Source organism: Megalops cyprinoides, chromosome 14, assembly GCF_013368585.1.
Source record: "Megalops cyprinoides isolate fMegCyp1 chromosome 14, fMegCyp1.pri, whole genome shotgun sequence".
Taxonomy (NCBI): Eukaryota; Metazoa; Chordata; class Actinopteri; order Elopiformes; family Megalopidae; genus Megalops; species Megalops cyprinoides.
The window spans coordinates 32,593,275-32,610,284 of record NC_050596.1 but is presented as its reverse complement, the minus strand read 5'-3'; the positions used below and the strand labels follow the sequence as shown (position 1 = coordinate 32,610,284).

Sequence of the window (17,010 nt, the reverse complement as noted above, 5' to 3'; positions counted from 1 at the left end):
AAAAGGAAACACCACTGCACACCACGCGTAGTGAAATTACGTCGCTATTACGTCACTATTCCTGCACTTTGTGAACATGACGCTGAAATGATGGTGAGAGCAGAACTTTAACTGCGATATATAAATAACAAACATCTGATCATTTTACCAGTCCCACACAGAGAGGAGGAATACTCATTTTTTTTCAGGTTAACAAGCGGGGAAGCGGGGGAAAGGTCAGTTGATGTGTATCGCCAAACCAATTATAAATGCTTTCAGTTCTTGTAGTGTATGTAGTGTAGTATGATTAATAATGATTAATAATGTTGCCGGCACAACACGGGATCACAGTGACGCTTTCGCCATCACCTTGTTTGGTGAAAACGTTGGCAGGTGACTCCTGGGCGGACTGAAAACTCTACTGCCCCCGCCGCCCGATTTCAATCAATGGCGGAGGAGATGGGAGGAAGGGAAAACTTCTGCGATTTCTGACGGTTGATTAACTCTCCCGAAACCCAGACATGGACCGCGAAAGCAGCGCTGACCAGCGTCCGCACAGCATAATGCATCAGGTAAACCAACGTCTTTCAACCTGTCAGTCGTCCTCTGACTTTTTGTGTATTTTAAGTAATTGCTGGAAGGTAAATTTCCCAGGTCTGTTTTGAAAAGTTGGTTGATATTTTTAATGATGTTTTAGACAGAGTCCGGTGAAAGGAAGGCGTTAATCTTCCCAGAAAACCAGCCTGGAGAAGGTGGAGGCAGTTCCCTGACTTCAGCCTCCTTTAATTTTATTAATTCTATCGTCGGATCGGGAATAATAGGTACACAGCCCGTGCCAATTATATTAAAAGCCTTTAAATGTTTGGAAAATACCGATTAATGTATTGCTTTACTGTTAATGCTTAACATAAAAACACTACAGCTGAACAGGAGAAAAACGTCGCCTGGCGATTCGGTGATCATGTGATTAACAAACAGACTCACGCGGTGATTAGAAAATAGGTTGCCTGGATTGATTCTGATCTGGAAAAGGCATTTTCACGTAATTAAAACAGAAAAGTCACTCAATCGCAACAGTGCATACCAATCGATGAAACAATTTATCTAAAATTAAGTTTTTAATTCCTTGTGGCAGCAAATCACATGACTTTTATATAATAGACAAATCTTGAACACAAGGGCGCACATGAATTCAGAGAGCCTGTTAAAATGGTTTGTCAGAAATCTCAAAGAAAACCGATAAAATTGATAAAATAACACATTATACAGTACACTGAATTTAATTACATAATGTGTCAGATATTTTGAAAGCAAATACCATAAACTGACTTTTTTTTCAGGTCTGCCTTACTCAATGAACCAAGCGGGCTTTCCGTTTGGGATGCTGCTTCTGATTGTAATTGCTCTTATTACCGGTATGTTGCTTAATGTTAACTACAACATTATATAAATAAACTTTGAATTGATCATTTTTGGCTCAAACCTTAATGCTTGGGCTTACCTTTATAAACTCACATAAAACTTGACAGTTATGTCTACTGGTCCTAAACTATTCTTATCCATATTTTACTCTTTTCTGCAGATTACTCTATCATATTGCTGATTAAAGGAGGAACTCTCTCAGGTTCCAGGAGCTATCAGGCATTAGTGCACAACACGTTTGGATTTGTGGGCTATTTAATTCTCTCTGCTCTGCAGTTTTTATATCCTTTCATTGGTAAGTGTGGGATATCGACAGCAGGCTACAGACCGACCCGTGATCCGACGCTGTTAGCCCAGTGATTCAAACGAGTTAAGACAAACTGCGGTAGATGGAGTACGTTGAGCAGGCGCTCTGCATGTCGTATGATGGGCGGAAAAGATTGAAATGCATTGAGTCGAGCACGTTTTATGAAGTGCAATCAGAGTTGGGTGTATGGATATATACAGACATCAAAAAGAGATAAGTGGAAAATAAAAGCGGATCTGACGATCATAATTCAGGGCAGGACCTCGTTTAACGTCTTTGACTCGATGTGACGAACCTGACAACCAAAAGCGGTTGGTGAAACAGATGCCGAGAGAAGCAGTGCGAGCTTTGTCATGCCGAGAGGAGAGTGACAAGTGACTGTTAATCTTTTTTTTCCACCATTGCTATGAAATATAAATGCTGTTTGTGCGTCAGGTGTGTGGTCTATGCTGGGGGGACAAAAAATAGCTGGGTAGCTATAAAGTCTCCCAAAGACAGTTCCACGATGCATATGTAGCGCACAGCTAGTTAACTAACTCACCGATTCACCCAAATTACTCAAAAATATGTAAAAATAAATAAATACTGATAAAGTTGCAATGAAGTGACCCCTGGAATCAATGGGGTCACTCAATCAATCTATCCTAACCTTGCATGCCATTCTAATTATAATTGACTTTGTTGTGAGACTGGTGCTATTTTCGTCAGTTTTTTAATAGCACCTTCCCTTCTGACGGGTTTGACTGAATCCAGGGTTTTAGTTTTTTGTAAAAAATATTAGCAATAATACAACATACCTCATTTTTGAAGTTCAGCCATTAAGAGGACCTAATAGTTTAGAATTCAGTAATATTGAACATTGTCAAGGCTAAGAGCACTGAATACCTGTATTCCTCCAGCCCAGGCCAATATTCATTCACTGTGCCATGATTTGAAGTGCCTCATGGCTTTCATTAAACTGGTTTAATCAGATTGCCATCTCTAAGGGAAATATATTCTGATCAGAGAATAAGATACAGCTGTAGATTTTGTGGCCTTTTGCCCTTTTTTGTTTGATTGTTTGAAAAATCTTCAAACAAGACTGGCTTTGCTGTAATGAATAGCTCTCAAAGGAAAGATTGCTCAGGGTATTTATGCCCCAAAGGACTGATCTGAAATAAGATTGCCCACCGCTAATGCTAACCCCAGCCAACTAGTGTAAAATTTTCATTGTGACCCAAGATCAGTTGCTTGGGGAAAAAAACTTTATGGGTGTGAGTGTGTATGTATGTATCAAGCAGCAGCAAAAGTAGATGAACAAATCTAGGTATGGTGACTTGTGTGGCAAGTGGCAGAATACAAGCAAGGCAATACAGGCAGGTGAGAGTTTTAAAAGGGTGTTTGTGTGATGAGTCCTAATATACCTCTGTATTCCTCTACCCTCAGCTATGATCAGCTACAACATCATAACCGGCGATACCCTCACCAAAGTGTTTCAGAGAATACCTGGAGGTATGCACCTCAGTCTTCTGTAATAAGACTCATGTTGTCCACTCACTGAGATCTGTAATGAGTACCATTCTGCTCTGACGCAGTGTTAGAAAGTGTTCGGGCCTCTTGGAGTGCGCCCTCTACTGACATATATAGACACCTGCATTGTGCAAAACTTTGAAATGAATACCAGGCATCTTAGATTCCAAATCTGGGGTCATGATTCAGTCTAACCAAAACGCACTTTCTGTAGTGAATTAAATCAACTACTTCTCCACAATATTTGGTTCCACTACAACATTTTGTCATTTTTTCTAAAAGTATGTAAGAGGACAACGAGCGAAATAGATTATATATAATATAAAATTTAAAATATAAAACAGCAGTTAGATTGAATGTGGGCACAAACTGGGTATGGATTTCAGGACAGACAATACAACATGTTTGAGGTGTAAACATTACATTGAAATATAATAAGACTTTAGATAGGTAGCATTGATGCTACCAGCATATGGGTACAGTAGCAAGATATTCAATACTTGTCAAGACACTACCTTGGGTAAAATATGCCAGAAATGTAACATAAATGTGATAAATAATTGAAAAATCTGTCTGTAGATTGAATTAAACAACTACATTAAATTAAACAGCTCCAAATTAGGCACAACATCCCAGACTTTCTTGTATGTTATGCAAGTGAGAACACAGAAGTAAAGGATTCTGGGATTGTTAAAAACACAACTGTCTCTTAGAAAGAGTGTTGATAACTTACAGTAATAAGACCACATAGGACTGTCAGTTTTTATTTTGACATATTCTGTGCCCTGTTGTTATTTACACTGAATAACGAAATTGATTCATGTTAGGGTTGATAAGCACATTATATACAAGATAGTAATACAATATTTGTATCTCAGATAGAATTAACAATCAATTAACAATGAATTCATATTTTTATTGCCCCCCCCCACACAAAACAGGAGATTGTAAAACTTGCTGTTTTATTTCCTTTCCATTCGCAGTGGGCCCAGACCACTTTCTCGCGGATCGCCGCTTTGTCATCCTTATCTCCACGGTTGTGTTCACTCTCCCTTTGTCTCTCTATCGGGACATATCCAAGCTGGGAAAGGTAAGGGCTCTCTCTCCCGGACACTCGGCAGCCCCATCAGTGTGTGTGCAGACTGTGAGTTCACAGGCAGGGACTCTGTGTTGGCAGGTGTCCCTTCTCTCCATGGTGTTGACCCTGGCCATCCTCATCACCGTTATGATCAGAGCTGCTACACTTGGACCCCAGATGTATGTTTGGTGCGGTCGCCATTGTGTTGAGTGTTAACCGTCCATTTCGTCACCACCCTCCATATCTCATTGTTTCCTGTGTGATAGACTGGCTCTGACCAGCATGTAGGGCTCAGAATCTTCTGAGGAAACATACTGCTCCCATTCAACATTACAGTACTGCCATTTAGCAGACTATCCAGAGCGACTTACATAGGTTACAGTTTTCATTCATATATGCAGCCGGATATTTACTTAGACAATTGTGAGTTAAGTACCTTGCCCAAGGGTGCAACAGCATTGTCCCAGTGGCGAATCAAACCAGTAACCTTTTAGTTATGAGCCCTGCTCCTGACCACTACACCACATTGCTGCTCCATTTATATAGCACAGACATGAGGGAGCTTCATAGGCATCCTCAGGAAGCCGTGCAGGCACGCTTGTGAGGTGAGAGAGAGGCAAACATAAGTGAAAGGGTTTGGACTGTGAGGTTTGCTCCTGCTGTACACATCCTTGCTCAAACACATCTGTCTCATCAGATTTGTGGTTAATTTGTGGGTGCAGAAACATTAATGGATACATATTACATTCTGTAAACTGTCCAATGCTCATGAGAGGCCATTCAGGAGTTGAGAACTCATGTTGACCCATCAGATGTTTTATTTCAGTTTTTTTTTTTTTTGCATGTCACCGCTTTGTGTCTCCAGACCCCCCACAGAGAATGCATGGTCGTTCGCCCACTGGAATGTGATCCAGGCTGTCGGTGTCATGTCTTTTGGTGAGCTTTGATAATCCGCTCATCCAACTGCTCACACCAGTGCTTCTGATTACATTGCCTCGTGAATCAGATGCCATCTTATGTTAGACTTTCTGAAAAAAAAAAAAAAACAAAACAAAACATTGCATTCATGTCTGAGATATTAACTGAAAATGCTGCATGGTTTTAAATGGTGTGACCTGCATACCTCTTGACGGGTTTGCTTGTATGTCTTGCAGCCTTTATTTGCCACCATAACAGCTTCATGATCTACGGGTCCATGAAGGAGCCCACCCTCCAGAACTGGTCCCGCGTCACTCACGTGTCGGTCGGCTTTGCTGCGGTGCTCAGCCTGCTGTTTGCTGCGGCGGGCTATGCCACCTTCACCGGGTACACACAAGGTAAACACGGACGGGCCCGCATGCTGTTAAAACCGCAAGACCGCAGTTTCAAATCCAGTGAAGGACAGGGTTGTGGTAAACTTGTGCAGACCTAGCCTACCCATATAATTTTGAGTACTTACTTCTCAGTACAGAAAGTCTGGTCCTGTTTTTCTTTTGGCTTGCGACTGCACGTCATAATTGACACATTCGTATTTCAGTCGTGGGGTGCCGCGTGCATGTGATAGGATGAACTTTCTGAGGCACACTCCATTTATGAAGGCCTGAACTGAGCCCCTCACTGCCTGTCATCACCTTCTCCCAGAGGCTTGTGTGACTGCCATGACAATCGGACGCAATCAGACACTCGTGTAAAATATAATCATAGAGTGCAGAGGGCCGCATGTTAACAGCATGACTCTTCCCAGAAAGAGATGGCTCGATACGTGACATGACTCTCTGTCAGAATCCCACTGCTAAGGACATGGCCTTGTAAACACATTCCCACAGGAGGGAATTTCAGCATAGACGCTGCTGCTACTTCCTCTGTATCCTTATACAGGTTTGCTTCAGTAAAACCCCACCCGTATCAATGGATAACATGCAACATGCAGTGAAATTGTCTGCTAAGTAAATGAGCAATGTTACAGTACATACTGTGGCATTTAGGGATGAGTTAGATGTTGCTGACCATAACTGTATCCCGTGTTCACTGCTCAATGGCTATTTTCTGTTTTAGGTGACATTTTTGAAAACTACTGCAAGAACGATGACCTGGCTACATTTGGTCGCTTCTGCTATGGAGTCAGCATAATTACCACCTTTCCTCTGGAGTGCTTTGTGACACGAGAGGTAAAATTTCACATTTTTCAGTCCCCTGATAATCACGTGGCAGTTAGCATCAGGGGTACACAACCCCTTTCCCAGAGTGGTGCAACCCTGGAGATTTTCTAGAATTCTCTGAATGATTTGTACCTTGTGTGCATTGTCATCTGCATTTGTTAAGTCCAGTAACAGATCAATGCAATTAAGGGTTCCAACTGAACATGCAGACACACCTCAGGCCTTCTGGGACTAGTGCTGTCTACATCTGGTTTACGTAACAGAGATGTAGTTTCACAATTCCTCTTCTTCGGTTACCCATGGAGACCATTGTTCATCAAGCGACAGCTGAGGCCCATCCCACAGATGCTGCAGCTGTGGACACACGGGTGACGTAGCTGTGGACAGACAGATGCTGCATTCACGGACGGCGTTGGACGGTCTGTGCTGGCAGGTGTTGCTGATGTCCACGGGGGCGTCTGTCTATGGCCAATCGAAGGCAGCGTGAATTTTGGAGTTGAGAGAAGCATGAAGGCAGAGTTACTGAGACTGCTGAGATGTTTGACAGGAACCATCAAGGGAAGAGTTTGTGAGTTTAGCATCAACGATGATGCTGTTCACCTTTTGCGCTTTTGTCTTTTTGCTCTTGCTCACAGGTGGTGTCCAACGTCATCTTCAGCGGAATTCTCAGCACCACGGCCCACGTGGCGGTGACGGTGGTGATAATGGCCGTGGCCACGGCGATATCCTTAGCCTACGACTGCCTGGGCATTGTGCTGGAGTTAAACGTGAGTGAGGGGTCTGTGTGCGAAAGCTGGACATTTCATGGAAAAAACCCTCGTTTCTGCACCAGCAGCACTCCCTACGGTTTAGAAACATGCAGATATCACATTATAGTGACATCACAGTGCAACTATGTCAGTTATTGGCACTCTCCCTTAACGGAAATTATCCCACAGCTGTGTGTATTATCAGTCAACGACCTTAGTAACAGTACTAAATATGAAAATATTTCATTGTCACTGACAATACAGCCAGATTATTGGTACGTTTTTAATCAAATTGTATTCAAAGAGGGTCCCCAGCAGATAAGAGCAAAACTTGCAGCGGGCGTGCCAGGGTTCAGGGCGTGTGGCATTAAGTTGCACTGAACTCCCAGTGGACAAAAAAGAGCTCTGATCTGCCCATGTTACCTTACATTACATTACATTACATTACATTACATTACATTCAGCAGATGCTCTTATCCAGAGCAACTTCTAGCACAAAAGAACAGAAGTGTATCCATTCAAGTTGAATGAGCAACAGTGTCATACCAGGCTAACAACACCCCCAGACCAGTGAGTGTGAGCATAAGAGTAACAAGCCGTAATTTTGGCTCGGCAGTCTGGGGCTCTAATGCAGCTTTGTCTGTGTGCAGTGAGACTCGGGGTGATTTGGGCTTTGCGTGTTTCAGGGAGCCCTGAGTGCAGTGCCCCTCATCTTTATAATCCCGTCGGCCTGCTACCTCAAGCTGTCGGCTAGCCGCTGGTTCCAGGGGGAGAACCTGGTCTCCTGTGTCATCCTGCTGGCTGGCGTCTTCGTCATGTTCATCGGGGTGACCATGACCATCCTGTACCCCCAGGACTGCTCTCACGGGGCGGAGCTCTTCTACTGCTCCCCCTCCAACCTGTCCGTCATCCACACAACCCCGTCCAGCGGCCTGCTTCCTACCCAGAACGTGTCGCAGAACGCCTCCCAGTCCACCTGACACTGTGCTTTTTATTCTCCGTTCCAGTTGTTGTAGGATTTTCCAGTGACCTGGTTCTGCTTTTTTTGTAATTTATATGTAACTTGTGATGTCAGTTTGTATTTTTTTTTATTTTCAGCATAGTTATATTGATGTTATGATTTTAGCATATGCAATATGGTTTTACTGTTACTGTCGATATAAACCTATTGATGTCCAGTGCTGTCTGTCATCATTATTCCTTCCTCGCTTTTTAGCGTTTTGGCGTTTAATTTTTTTTTTTTTGGGCTCTTTGCGACATTTTGTGAACATGTCTGGTTAACACAAAGGGATATCAGATATAAGTAGTTTTCGAAGACAAAATTTTTAACCTGAATGCATGGATGAGAAAAAACGAACAAAGCAGAGTACTGTCGATAATTTGAAAACTTTGAGCCAAAGCATTTCTACCGCAGGACGGCGCTACAAACAATACATTGTCCCAAATTAATTACCCATGTACCGAAAATACAAAGAGGCTACAGTATTTCACATGGTTGTTTATCTCTTTTGGAAGTTCAAACAGAGACACTTTTCCCAGGGAGACAAACATGTCATGTAAGTGAATGCGGTTTTAAAGAATATCTAACGCAACTGTGCGACGCTGTGAAGACATACCAATCAATAGGCAGAGGAAATCAGTGTATGCAATCTGAACCTTGAAGATGTGCGAGTTAAACGACCATTTACAATTAATCAGGTTTTAAAGTAAATGAAACCATTTCAGCCCACTTCCTGAGCTGAACCGGCTGTTGCAAAACTAACGGTGCGTGGGAATTACGCACAGACTGGTGCCGGACAAAGACAGGGGAACCTGACTGTTCCAGTCACTTCGCCTGCACCAGTGAGCGGGCAGTGTGATATGAATTTTAATAAACTGGATACTTTCCTTTGCAAATCAGAGCTGCACGATATATTTGGCTTGCGGCGCCGTTGCCAACCCCAGAACATTAACGGCAAGATGTGAAAAAGAAAAAGAGTCCCTGGCTTTGAATCGTGCCATCATGTCATGAGTTGAAAATGTAGGCTGCTGGTTTAGTGAAAACAGACCGAGTGAAATCCAGGCAGCGGCTTGAAACAGAGGATCGACTGTTAGCGAGGAGCAACGCGTCGGACGGAAAGGTGGGAGTTCCAGAATTCAGTACGTGGAACTGACGTGGAAATAAATATTGAGTTAAAATTAATCTGGCTGTAAACTTTTCTAAGCGAAATTGTGTATTAATTAGTCATAAGTAGCGAGGTTGGAGAATTGAGTCGATTTGACAGGATCGTAGTGTAACTGAGTTGTGTGCTGTTATAATAACGGTTGAACTTGCTCGAGAAGGGTCGCACGATGACCTTAGTTAGACGTTGGAATTTATAGGAAAGGCGGATACAGTGTGGAAGAGTTTCTCCTGGGAAACTATGACGTGACTGTCAAACTGTAACAGACGCTTCCACCCACAGCGCACAATCAGAATTATATTAGCTAGCTTCAACAGAATTTGTGTATGGCTTAGAGGCACTACATTTGATTAACTGTGTTGTTGCCTGCTTTTTCTAGTTCGACGGATGTAGTCAAATCTACTGTACATATATATAGGCATAGGAATGGACGACCATGGATCTCAGGGTACCGTACCGCTACCTCCTACTACCAGGTACGTTGTCCATTTTTTGGCAGTTACTTTGCTAAGAGCTTCGAGTTCCATTGCTTATTTTGCAGAAATTTGTGATATAGTTAAACTGTAGCCTGAAAATGTCTTGTTACGAATGTGCATCTGTTATTTTCAGTGAAAGCCTTACCATAGCTCTTTAATTTCCAAACTCTTAACCAAAAAAGTGTATTTTTGTGGTAAAAATGTTTGTTTCTGAGAATTTGAAAATTTAATTTAAATGGAAACGTTAATTTTACGTTGTATCAACGTTGTAACGACATGGTCATAGTGTTGTTGTAACGTGGTCACGCTGTCAATACGTTTTGCGCAGATCGACGATGCCGCTCGGAAAGCACAACTCCGTGTTATGATACGTAACATGTTTGAAATATTTAAATACTGAATCGCACAGCCGGCAGTCAGTGAAGTGACCTCACGTCTCACACTCGCCCGTTCTTCGGATTCTGCAAAGCTTTTCTGTCACCTTTACAACTTTTTTTTTTGTTCTCGCTTCTTTGTCACCAAGGAGCTAGACTTTTAAAGGCAGTTATCTAGACACACCACATGTTGAACGGAAATGATGATATGGTGACATAACTCTGCAGTCTGCGATCTGTAAGTCTCGCACACTGAAAATCTCCCAGCATGTGTAATTAGTTACATGGGGTGTAACTAATTCAATTGTCTTGGAAGCAGAGAAAGAAAACAGAAAGCCTCGGTAATCAAGTGAGAAACCATACTGCAGTCTTGATGACATCACCAGACGTCCATGCGTGGTGTCAAATGATGCCATGGGTTAAGCATTGCATTCTGGGTCATGGTTCAGCATCTTATTTTGAGCTTAAACATCCGTTATTCCTGTGCATTGTTTATGCCGACGGCTGTCTTAAATAGAAGTCTGAGTCCTTGCAGCCACTGCAGTAACCTTTGAACTTTTGCTCATTTCCTGAGTTCAGAGAAGCAGTGAGAAACTCAGGGCACCATCTGTGAGAGTCATGGGAAACCCGGGGAAACAGTGCATGCTATCATTCCACAGGGGTGCTGATATGTTTACTACACATCTGAACGGAAATGCAAGGTCCCTTCATCGCTTTCTAGCACAAACAGTTCAATTCCAAGCCTGGCGTTTTTGTAATTTGGCAGGAGGAAACCATCACACCGTGGTTTACATATTGATCATAAATATCAATGAAAACTGGCTGTAACTGTTTTCACAGTATCGGTGATGTCATCATCTGTGGCCTGTCTGTGTTAAAGAGAATGTAGTCGGGCTACGGATGATGACATCAACAATTCTTTGAAATATGACCAGTAGTCATATCGTATACCTTTACAGTTGCCACTTAACATGTATGTCTTATTTCATCTTGAAGTTGGATTTTATTGAAACCAAAAACAAAAATTAGTAAGTATCTAAAAGGGCACCCTAAGAAAAGTGCAGGCCTGCAAGAGTTTGTCATCTACAACATCTAACACAAGATTATATTTCCTCGCTAAGTGACCCCAGAACCCCTTTAAGTCTCAGTGTTATTCATCACTCCCACTGACCACATTCACCTGTAGGTCAACAGCCCTAGAGGTCAAAGGTCTACAAGGATGAGCCCATGTGCACCACTTGAATGGGACCGGGGAAACCACAGCATCCTCTGCCAGTCACTGCACAGGGCTAAACTCCAGATTTCGGGAGCAGAGCAGACCTCTAAAAGGGAGGCAGTCTTGTCACACATGTGTGGCTCGTATCAGATGAGATCTGCTCGTGTGCTTCGATAGCGGTGGGTCAGAAGACTTTGGAATTTCCTTCTGGCTCATGATCGGCCGCCTGGAGATGGAATCAGCTGACGCTCTTCCAGAGTTAGGGGAGCGTTCACTCCGAGGGCGTAGGGGCGTAGCGCTGTGCAGGCGTGGGGGCGTAGTGCTGAGGAGGCATTGGGCGTCGCTCCAGCGAGCTCATGAGCCTTTGCACAGACTGATCCAGCTATTGGCACGCAGTCCGGCTGTCTTATTTTGATTTTAATTAGAACAGAGATGGAGAATGTGATAGTGATTTCACTCTCTGTGGTGCCTCTCTGGACCCTCTCTTCCAGAAGCCTTGAGCTTTACCCCCCAAACCTTGAAAACATTTTTCAACACCCGTGCAAAACTGCAGACAGAGTTATTGAAGCGAAGGAATGCCTCCTAATTTGAGCTCGTAATCAAGTGGGAACCATGTTGTGTAATTCAGAAGCAGTGCTAGGGTGCTTTCTCTGGCTTCTCTGAGTGACAGACAGCCCTGCGTCTGTCTGTGGTTTAACTGCAAAATGGAAATAAAAACAGCTCCCCCTATTAGTCGTAGTAGACACATGTTCCTTATTTATTTGCGGTTGCTTAAAGCGGGTACCACTTGCAATTTGCCCCTGACAATCCAGCCACTTTTTTTCTGGAGTGTGATGATATTTGGAGACTGCAGTATTTCCATTGTGCAGTGTGACATTTAGAGACCAACGACTTCATACTGCCGTGATGATGTCATTGCATACCACATACCACACTATAATCTAGGTCTAACGAAAAGCGTCCTCATCATATGGAAAACCATTTGGACGCAATTAAATAACACTTTGGGGTTCCCGTTTTGGGGTCCCGGGAGCGTGCAAATGTAGCATGAAGCCTATAGAAAACAAGTGTCGACGTATTCACCGGCTGTAAAATTAAAATACTACATCCTATGAAATGATGGAAAAACACTTTTATTTCCACGGGGGGGGGGGGGGGGGGGTACTGATAGTACTGCAGCTGTTGTCATGTTTCAGTTTCTTGACGAAAAACTGTGTGTGTGTGTGTGTGTGTGTGTGTGTGAGAGACTTCTTGTGTCCTTGACAGCGAGACAGTGTGAGATGGAGCGAAAGTGTGTGCATGTTTGTGAGAGAGAGTATGAATGTGTGCTCTAATGCTCCTCTGTGTGTGTGTTCTTGTGTCCTTGAGAGAGACAGAGGGTGAGTGTGTGTGTGTGTGTGTGTGTGTGTGTGTGTGTGAGAGAGAGAGAAAGAGAGAGAGTGAAAAGGAGATAAAATGTGTATATGTGTGTGTATGTGGTTATGTTTGTGGAATTAACAAACTTGAATGCAAGCTCTCGTCAGCAGCAGCAGCCCTGTCGGTGTTTATGGCGCCCCCTTGGGGCAGGCAGTGGAAATGCCGTGCAGGATTCGGCTGTCACATGACCGGCCTCCCACAGGGTGAGAGCGGAGTCACATGGAGGCATGGTGTGTCCTGGCGGCTGGGAGCGGGCGGAGAGTCAGCCCGACCGTACAGCTGCGCCGCGAGGTCATCGCCAGTACGCTACACCCTGCGCTGTGTGCAGAGGAGGACTCCCTATTTTACATTTACATTTATTTATATCCCTATCCCATCAGCCCCTGCACCGCTTCACCATGTGGAGCGGGAGTGAGGTGGCCTTCAACACGCTCACACGCTGCTGCTGCAGCTTTGGAAAAAGTGAGCCCTCGCGCTCAAAGCGTTTGCCTCTGGAAACTTTCTCAAGGACAAATAGGAGCTGTGTTTTTAGGAGTGGGGCAGAGACAGAGGCAGGGAGCCGCGGGCTGTGGGCGGGGCAGTGCCGCCAGGGAGCCGCGGGCTGTGGGCGGGGCAGTGCCGCCAGGGAGCCACGGGCTGTGGGCGGGGCAGTGCCACCAGGGAGCCGCGGGCTGTGGGCGGGGCAGTGCCACCAGGGAGCCGCGGGCTGTGGGCGGGGCAGTGCCGCCAGGGAGCCGCGGGCTGTGGGCGGGGCAGTGCCACCAGGGAGCCGCGGGCTGTGGGCGGGGCAGTGCCACCAGGGAGCTGCCCTGTTTGTTGTCCTTTTTCAGGTCTGAGGCAGAGAGCACAATTCAGCTGTGTTTTACTGAGCCTGCTGTAGCTCCAGGGACTAAATTTACACTTAAGCTAATCTGACAGGAGTCTTTAAATATTAAATCCAGGGTATTAAATGAGAATGTGCTTTTGCTCTGGACGGGGTGGTCGACTTTTTCCTCCTCTCTAACTCATCCCATTTTACTGGTTGCGCTGACCTCTGTACATATAATGTTGTGTTAAACAAACAAAAAAAATCACTCTGTCAAATCTGCTCGTAAGGCTGGTAACCCAAAAGGTTGCTGGGTAAATCCCCTCCTGGGGCGCGGCTGTTTTTCCCTTGAACAAGGTTCTTAACCTGGAATTGCCTCAGTAAATATCCAGCTGTATAAATTGGTAATGTGTAATAAATATAACCCATGTGGGTTGCTTTGGATAAGAGCATCTGCTAAAAAACTAAATGTAAATGTAATGTAGGTCAAGTGCAGCCCTACATCCAAGATTTCATTTCACATTTGTGTATAGAATACAGTCTAAATATATTCCTCAGTACTGTACATAACGAACTAGTTTCCCACATAATGCTCCACAGCTTTGTCAAAGAGCGCCTCTCACGCTGAGTCCCTGGGGACCGCAGTCACCACCCTTTGTGCACCGCTGGACACATATTTTATTTAATAATGCAATTTTCCAACCCTCGCTTCTTCCAGCCATGCAGTCCAATTTTTAAACATCGCTAAGAAAAGTGCAGTTGCTAAATGAGAGCAGAAAGCAAACAACATTCGTCTGGAACAAAAATATCACCGAAGCGCAGTGCGAGCGTGTGTTTTCAAAGCTGGTCTTGTCTGGGGAATACTAGGCCTTTTATGTCTTATGGAAAATATGCTTTATGTCCCAGAAGGATAAAACAGACACTTTGAGCGTCCCCCAGAAGGAGAGAATAATACACATTCTTTGTCATGTTGGGAAAGTCAGTGCGATGACCATAAATACCAGTGCATGCTAATTAAGAGCTGTGTGAAACAGTGGAAAGAATATGCTCAGCTTAGCTCCGGAGGCAAATATTTCATGAGCTGGTATTTGGCTTTTTCCTCCTCTTTAAGGGCTGTTGTATATGAGCGCACGGACGGGGGAAGGCCAGGCCGATAACACGACTCCCCGCTGCCAGGAGTCCTCTGTATTGTGATTTGAAGAGATGAAGTATTTGTTGGCAGATCTGAGGTCAGCTTGGCACGTGCAGTCGTTCTGTGGCGCGCTACTCAAGCGTTTAACAATTGTGACTTCACTTTTTCCCCCCATAACAACGGAGAAACTGTATCTCACCGCCGGCGCGAGTCGCTGGAGTGTTTTATAGTTCATGTGATCTGGCCATTGTGAGCATAGCTTGTTTATGACTCTTGCTGGCTCGGAATATTCCGGAGAATTTTTTCGACCCCATCAGAGGTATCTGTGATTTTGCTCTGCTGTGGAATGCAGAGCGCGCATGGGGTCATTAATCACAGGATGGAACACTTTGCAGTTAGGCTGAACGGCGGCGTTCCGACTTCGCTTGCCTTTGATGCAGCTGTGCAGTTCTTACACACTGCTTTCTGCGATGTTATTATCTGATGGGACCCCCTTTCAAACAGAGGCATAGTGGGAAGGAGCAGGACTCATGACCCACAAGGTCAGTTGCATGATACTCAGGTGGGTCACTGCCGTTGTGCTTGTGAGAAAGGTACTTAAGGTGCTTAACCCAAATTGCCTCAGTATATATGTGGCTGTATAATGTCAAAAGTTCTGGAATTTGCGCAGAATAAGAGCATCTTTTTTGGTGATCATCATCTTCTTCGTCTGTAATTGAGATTGCGGTGGCCTGTGGTGTCTGTTAAAAACAAGAGGACAGGAGGTGACTGCGCTCCCCAGACAGGAATAATACGTGACTCACATCGGACACGTCTACTGCTCCTTAAGATTTAAAGATGGAGTCTCTTCTTCCCTAAAGTTGAGAGAAAGGCCAATTAAACTGGTTTAGGGAGCTGGATCGGGAATTTGGCCAAGACACTGGGGACTCTTCCCGCTCTTTTCATAAGGACCGTGGGATCTGCAATGACCACTGGGAGTCAGGACCCTGTTTGGTCATCTCATCTGCAGCACAGTGCCCATCCCCATTGCCATGCCACAATGCTGGTTTTTCCACACGGTCCAAAGGGAAGACTGCCCCCTGCTGGCCCACCAAGATATCCGGCAACGACTTGGTTTTTCCCATGCCAGTATACTAATCAATCCCCACTTAGCGTCAGCAACAGAGCAGGAGAAGTCTACAGGGCGGTGTGCCTGCTGAAATTTTTCATAATTCACAGAGATTTTGAATATTTTGGTGTAAGCTTGTAAAGTTGTGCTGCAGAATGATCCGTTTTAGGTCAGATCTGTGAGATCCAGCTGCAGGTGCCGGCCACACTGTCACAGATGGCAGGCCTGGGAGGGGGGAAGGATTAGTGCGTTGCACCACCTGGAAGTGGACAGGAACAAATGGGTAGTGTCAGCAGAAACAGAGACAGATTGCACGCAGTGGTCACAACTCCGGCTAAAAAAAGAAAATTCAATTAGCAGTCGAAGTTGGGAATGATTTTGGCTGTCTCTCTGCAGGGCAGATTACGTGACACTCTCCATTTGGTCAGCCAGTTCATCATAATAGGTTGTCAAGGAAAAGGATAACTGCTGTTTGTTTAAGTGTGACTGAAATACATACTATGCACACTGTAAGAATATAAGACACCTCAAGAGGAAATGGCACAGCTGAAAGTAGCCACTAGGTGGCACTATTATCAGACTTATGAAACGGAACTCCAGTGAGGGGGATACTTTCTCATGCATCTGTGATTGGTTGTCCAAGGTCATATATGTTTCAAACCTAGAAAGAAATAATTCCTCAACAATTCAGCTGGGGATATGTTTGTATAAATTCATAAATTGTTTGCACATTTAGCCCTGTGGTTACTGTCCTGTGTGAAAATATACATAAATAGTTGCAAACGGATGAGCAGAGACAGTTCCCTTGAAGCTGCGTGTGCTGTAGTGTGCTGTGTCACACAAACACCCACACGGAGCTCCTCCTGTGGGCTCCTGTCTGCTGATGATGGTCGGAGCCTCGGGGGCCGGTGTGATGACATCATCAAGGCGTGCCTCCACACGCCCGAGCCAGACTCCCACAGAAAGAGGTGAGGAGCAGGGCTGTGATCATGCAGCTGTCGGCACGTCACTGCTTACAAAACGTCTGCAGAGGTTCTGCGTCCACTGTGACCTCGTCAGCGGAGACCGGTGCGCGGCATTTACAGATACACTCACTGAGAGGAGGGGGTGGGGGGGGGAGAGGTTGCATTCGGATTACT

At 44.7% G+C, this 17,010-nt stretch overlaps 2 protein-coding genes across 2 annotated transcripts in view; both read left to right on the top strand.

Moving 5' to 3' along the window:
• The first annotated feature begins 1,319 nt into the window (after nucleotides 1-1,319).
• Nucleotides 1,320-8,162, top strand: slc38a11 (solute carrier family 38 member 11). The gene is made up of 10 exons (XM_036544788.1): nucleotides 1,320-1,394; nucleotides 1,562-1,696; nucleotides 3,134-3,199; nucleotides 4,201-4,307; nucleotides 4,395-4,474; nucleotides 5,161-5,231; nucleotides 5,450-5,611; nucleotides 6,330-6,442; nucleotides 7,069-7,200; nucleotides 7,869-8,162. Exons 1-10 carry the CDS (start codon nucleotides 1,334-1,336, stop codon nucleotides 8,160-8,162), a joined length of 1,221 nt encoding a protein of 406 aa, XP_036400681.1. The 5' UTR covers nucleotides 1,320-1,333.
• An 821-nt stretch (nucleotides 8,163-8,983) lies between these two features.
• The window catches only part of cobll1b (cordon-bleu WH2 repeat protein-like 1b), a 45,393-nt gene continuing 37,366 nt past the window's right edge, over nucleotides 8,984-17,010 (top strand). The window contains exons 1-2 of the mRNA XM_036545050.1: nucleotides 8,984-9,302; nucleotides 9,724-9,820. Coding sequence (XP_036400943.1) covers nucleotides 9,771-9,820 — 50 coding nt within the window. The 5' untranslated portion in view covers nucleotides 8,984-9,302; nucleotides 9,724-9,770. The remainder of the gene's footprint in view (nucleotides 9,303-9,723; nucleotides 9,821-17,010) is intronic.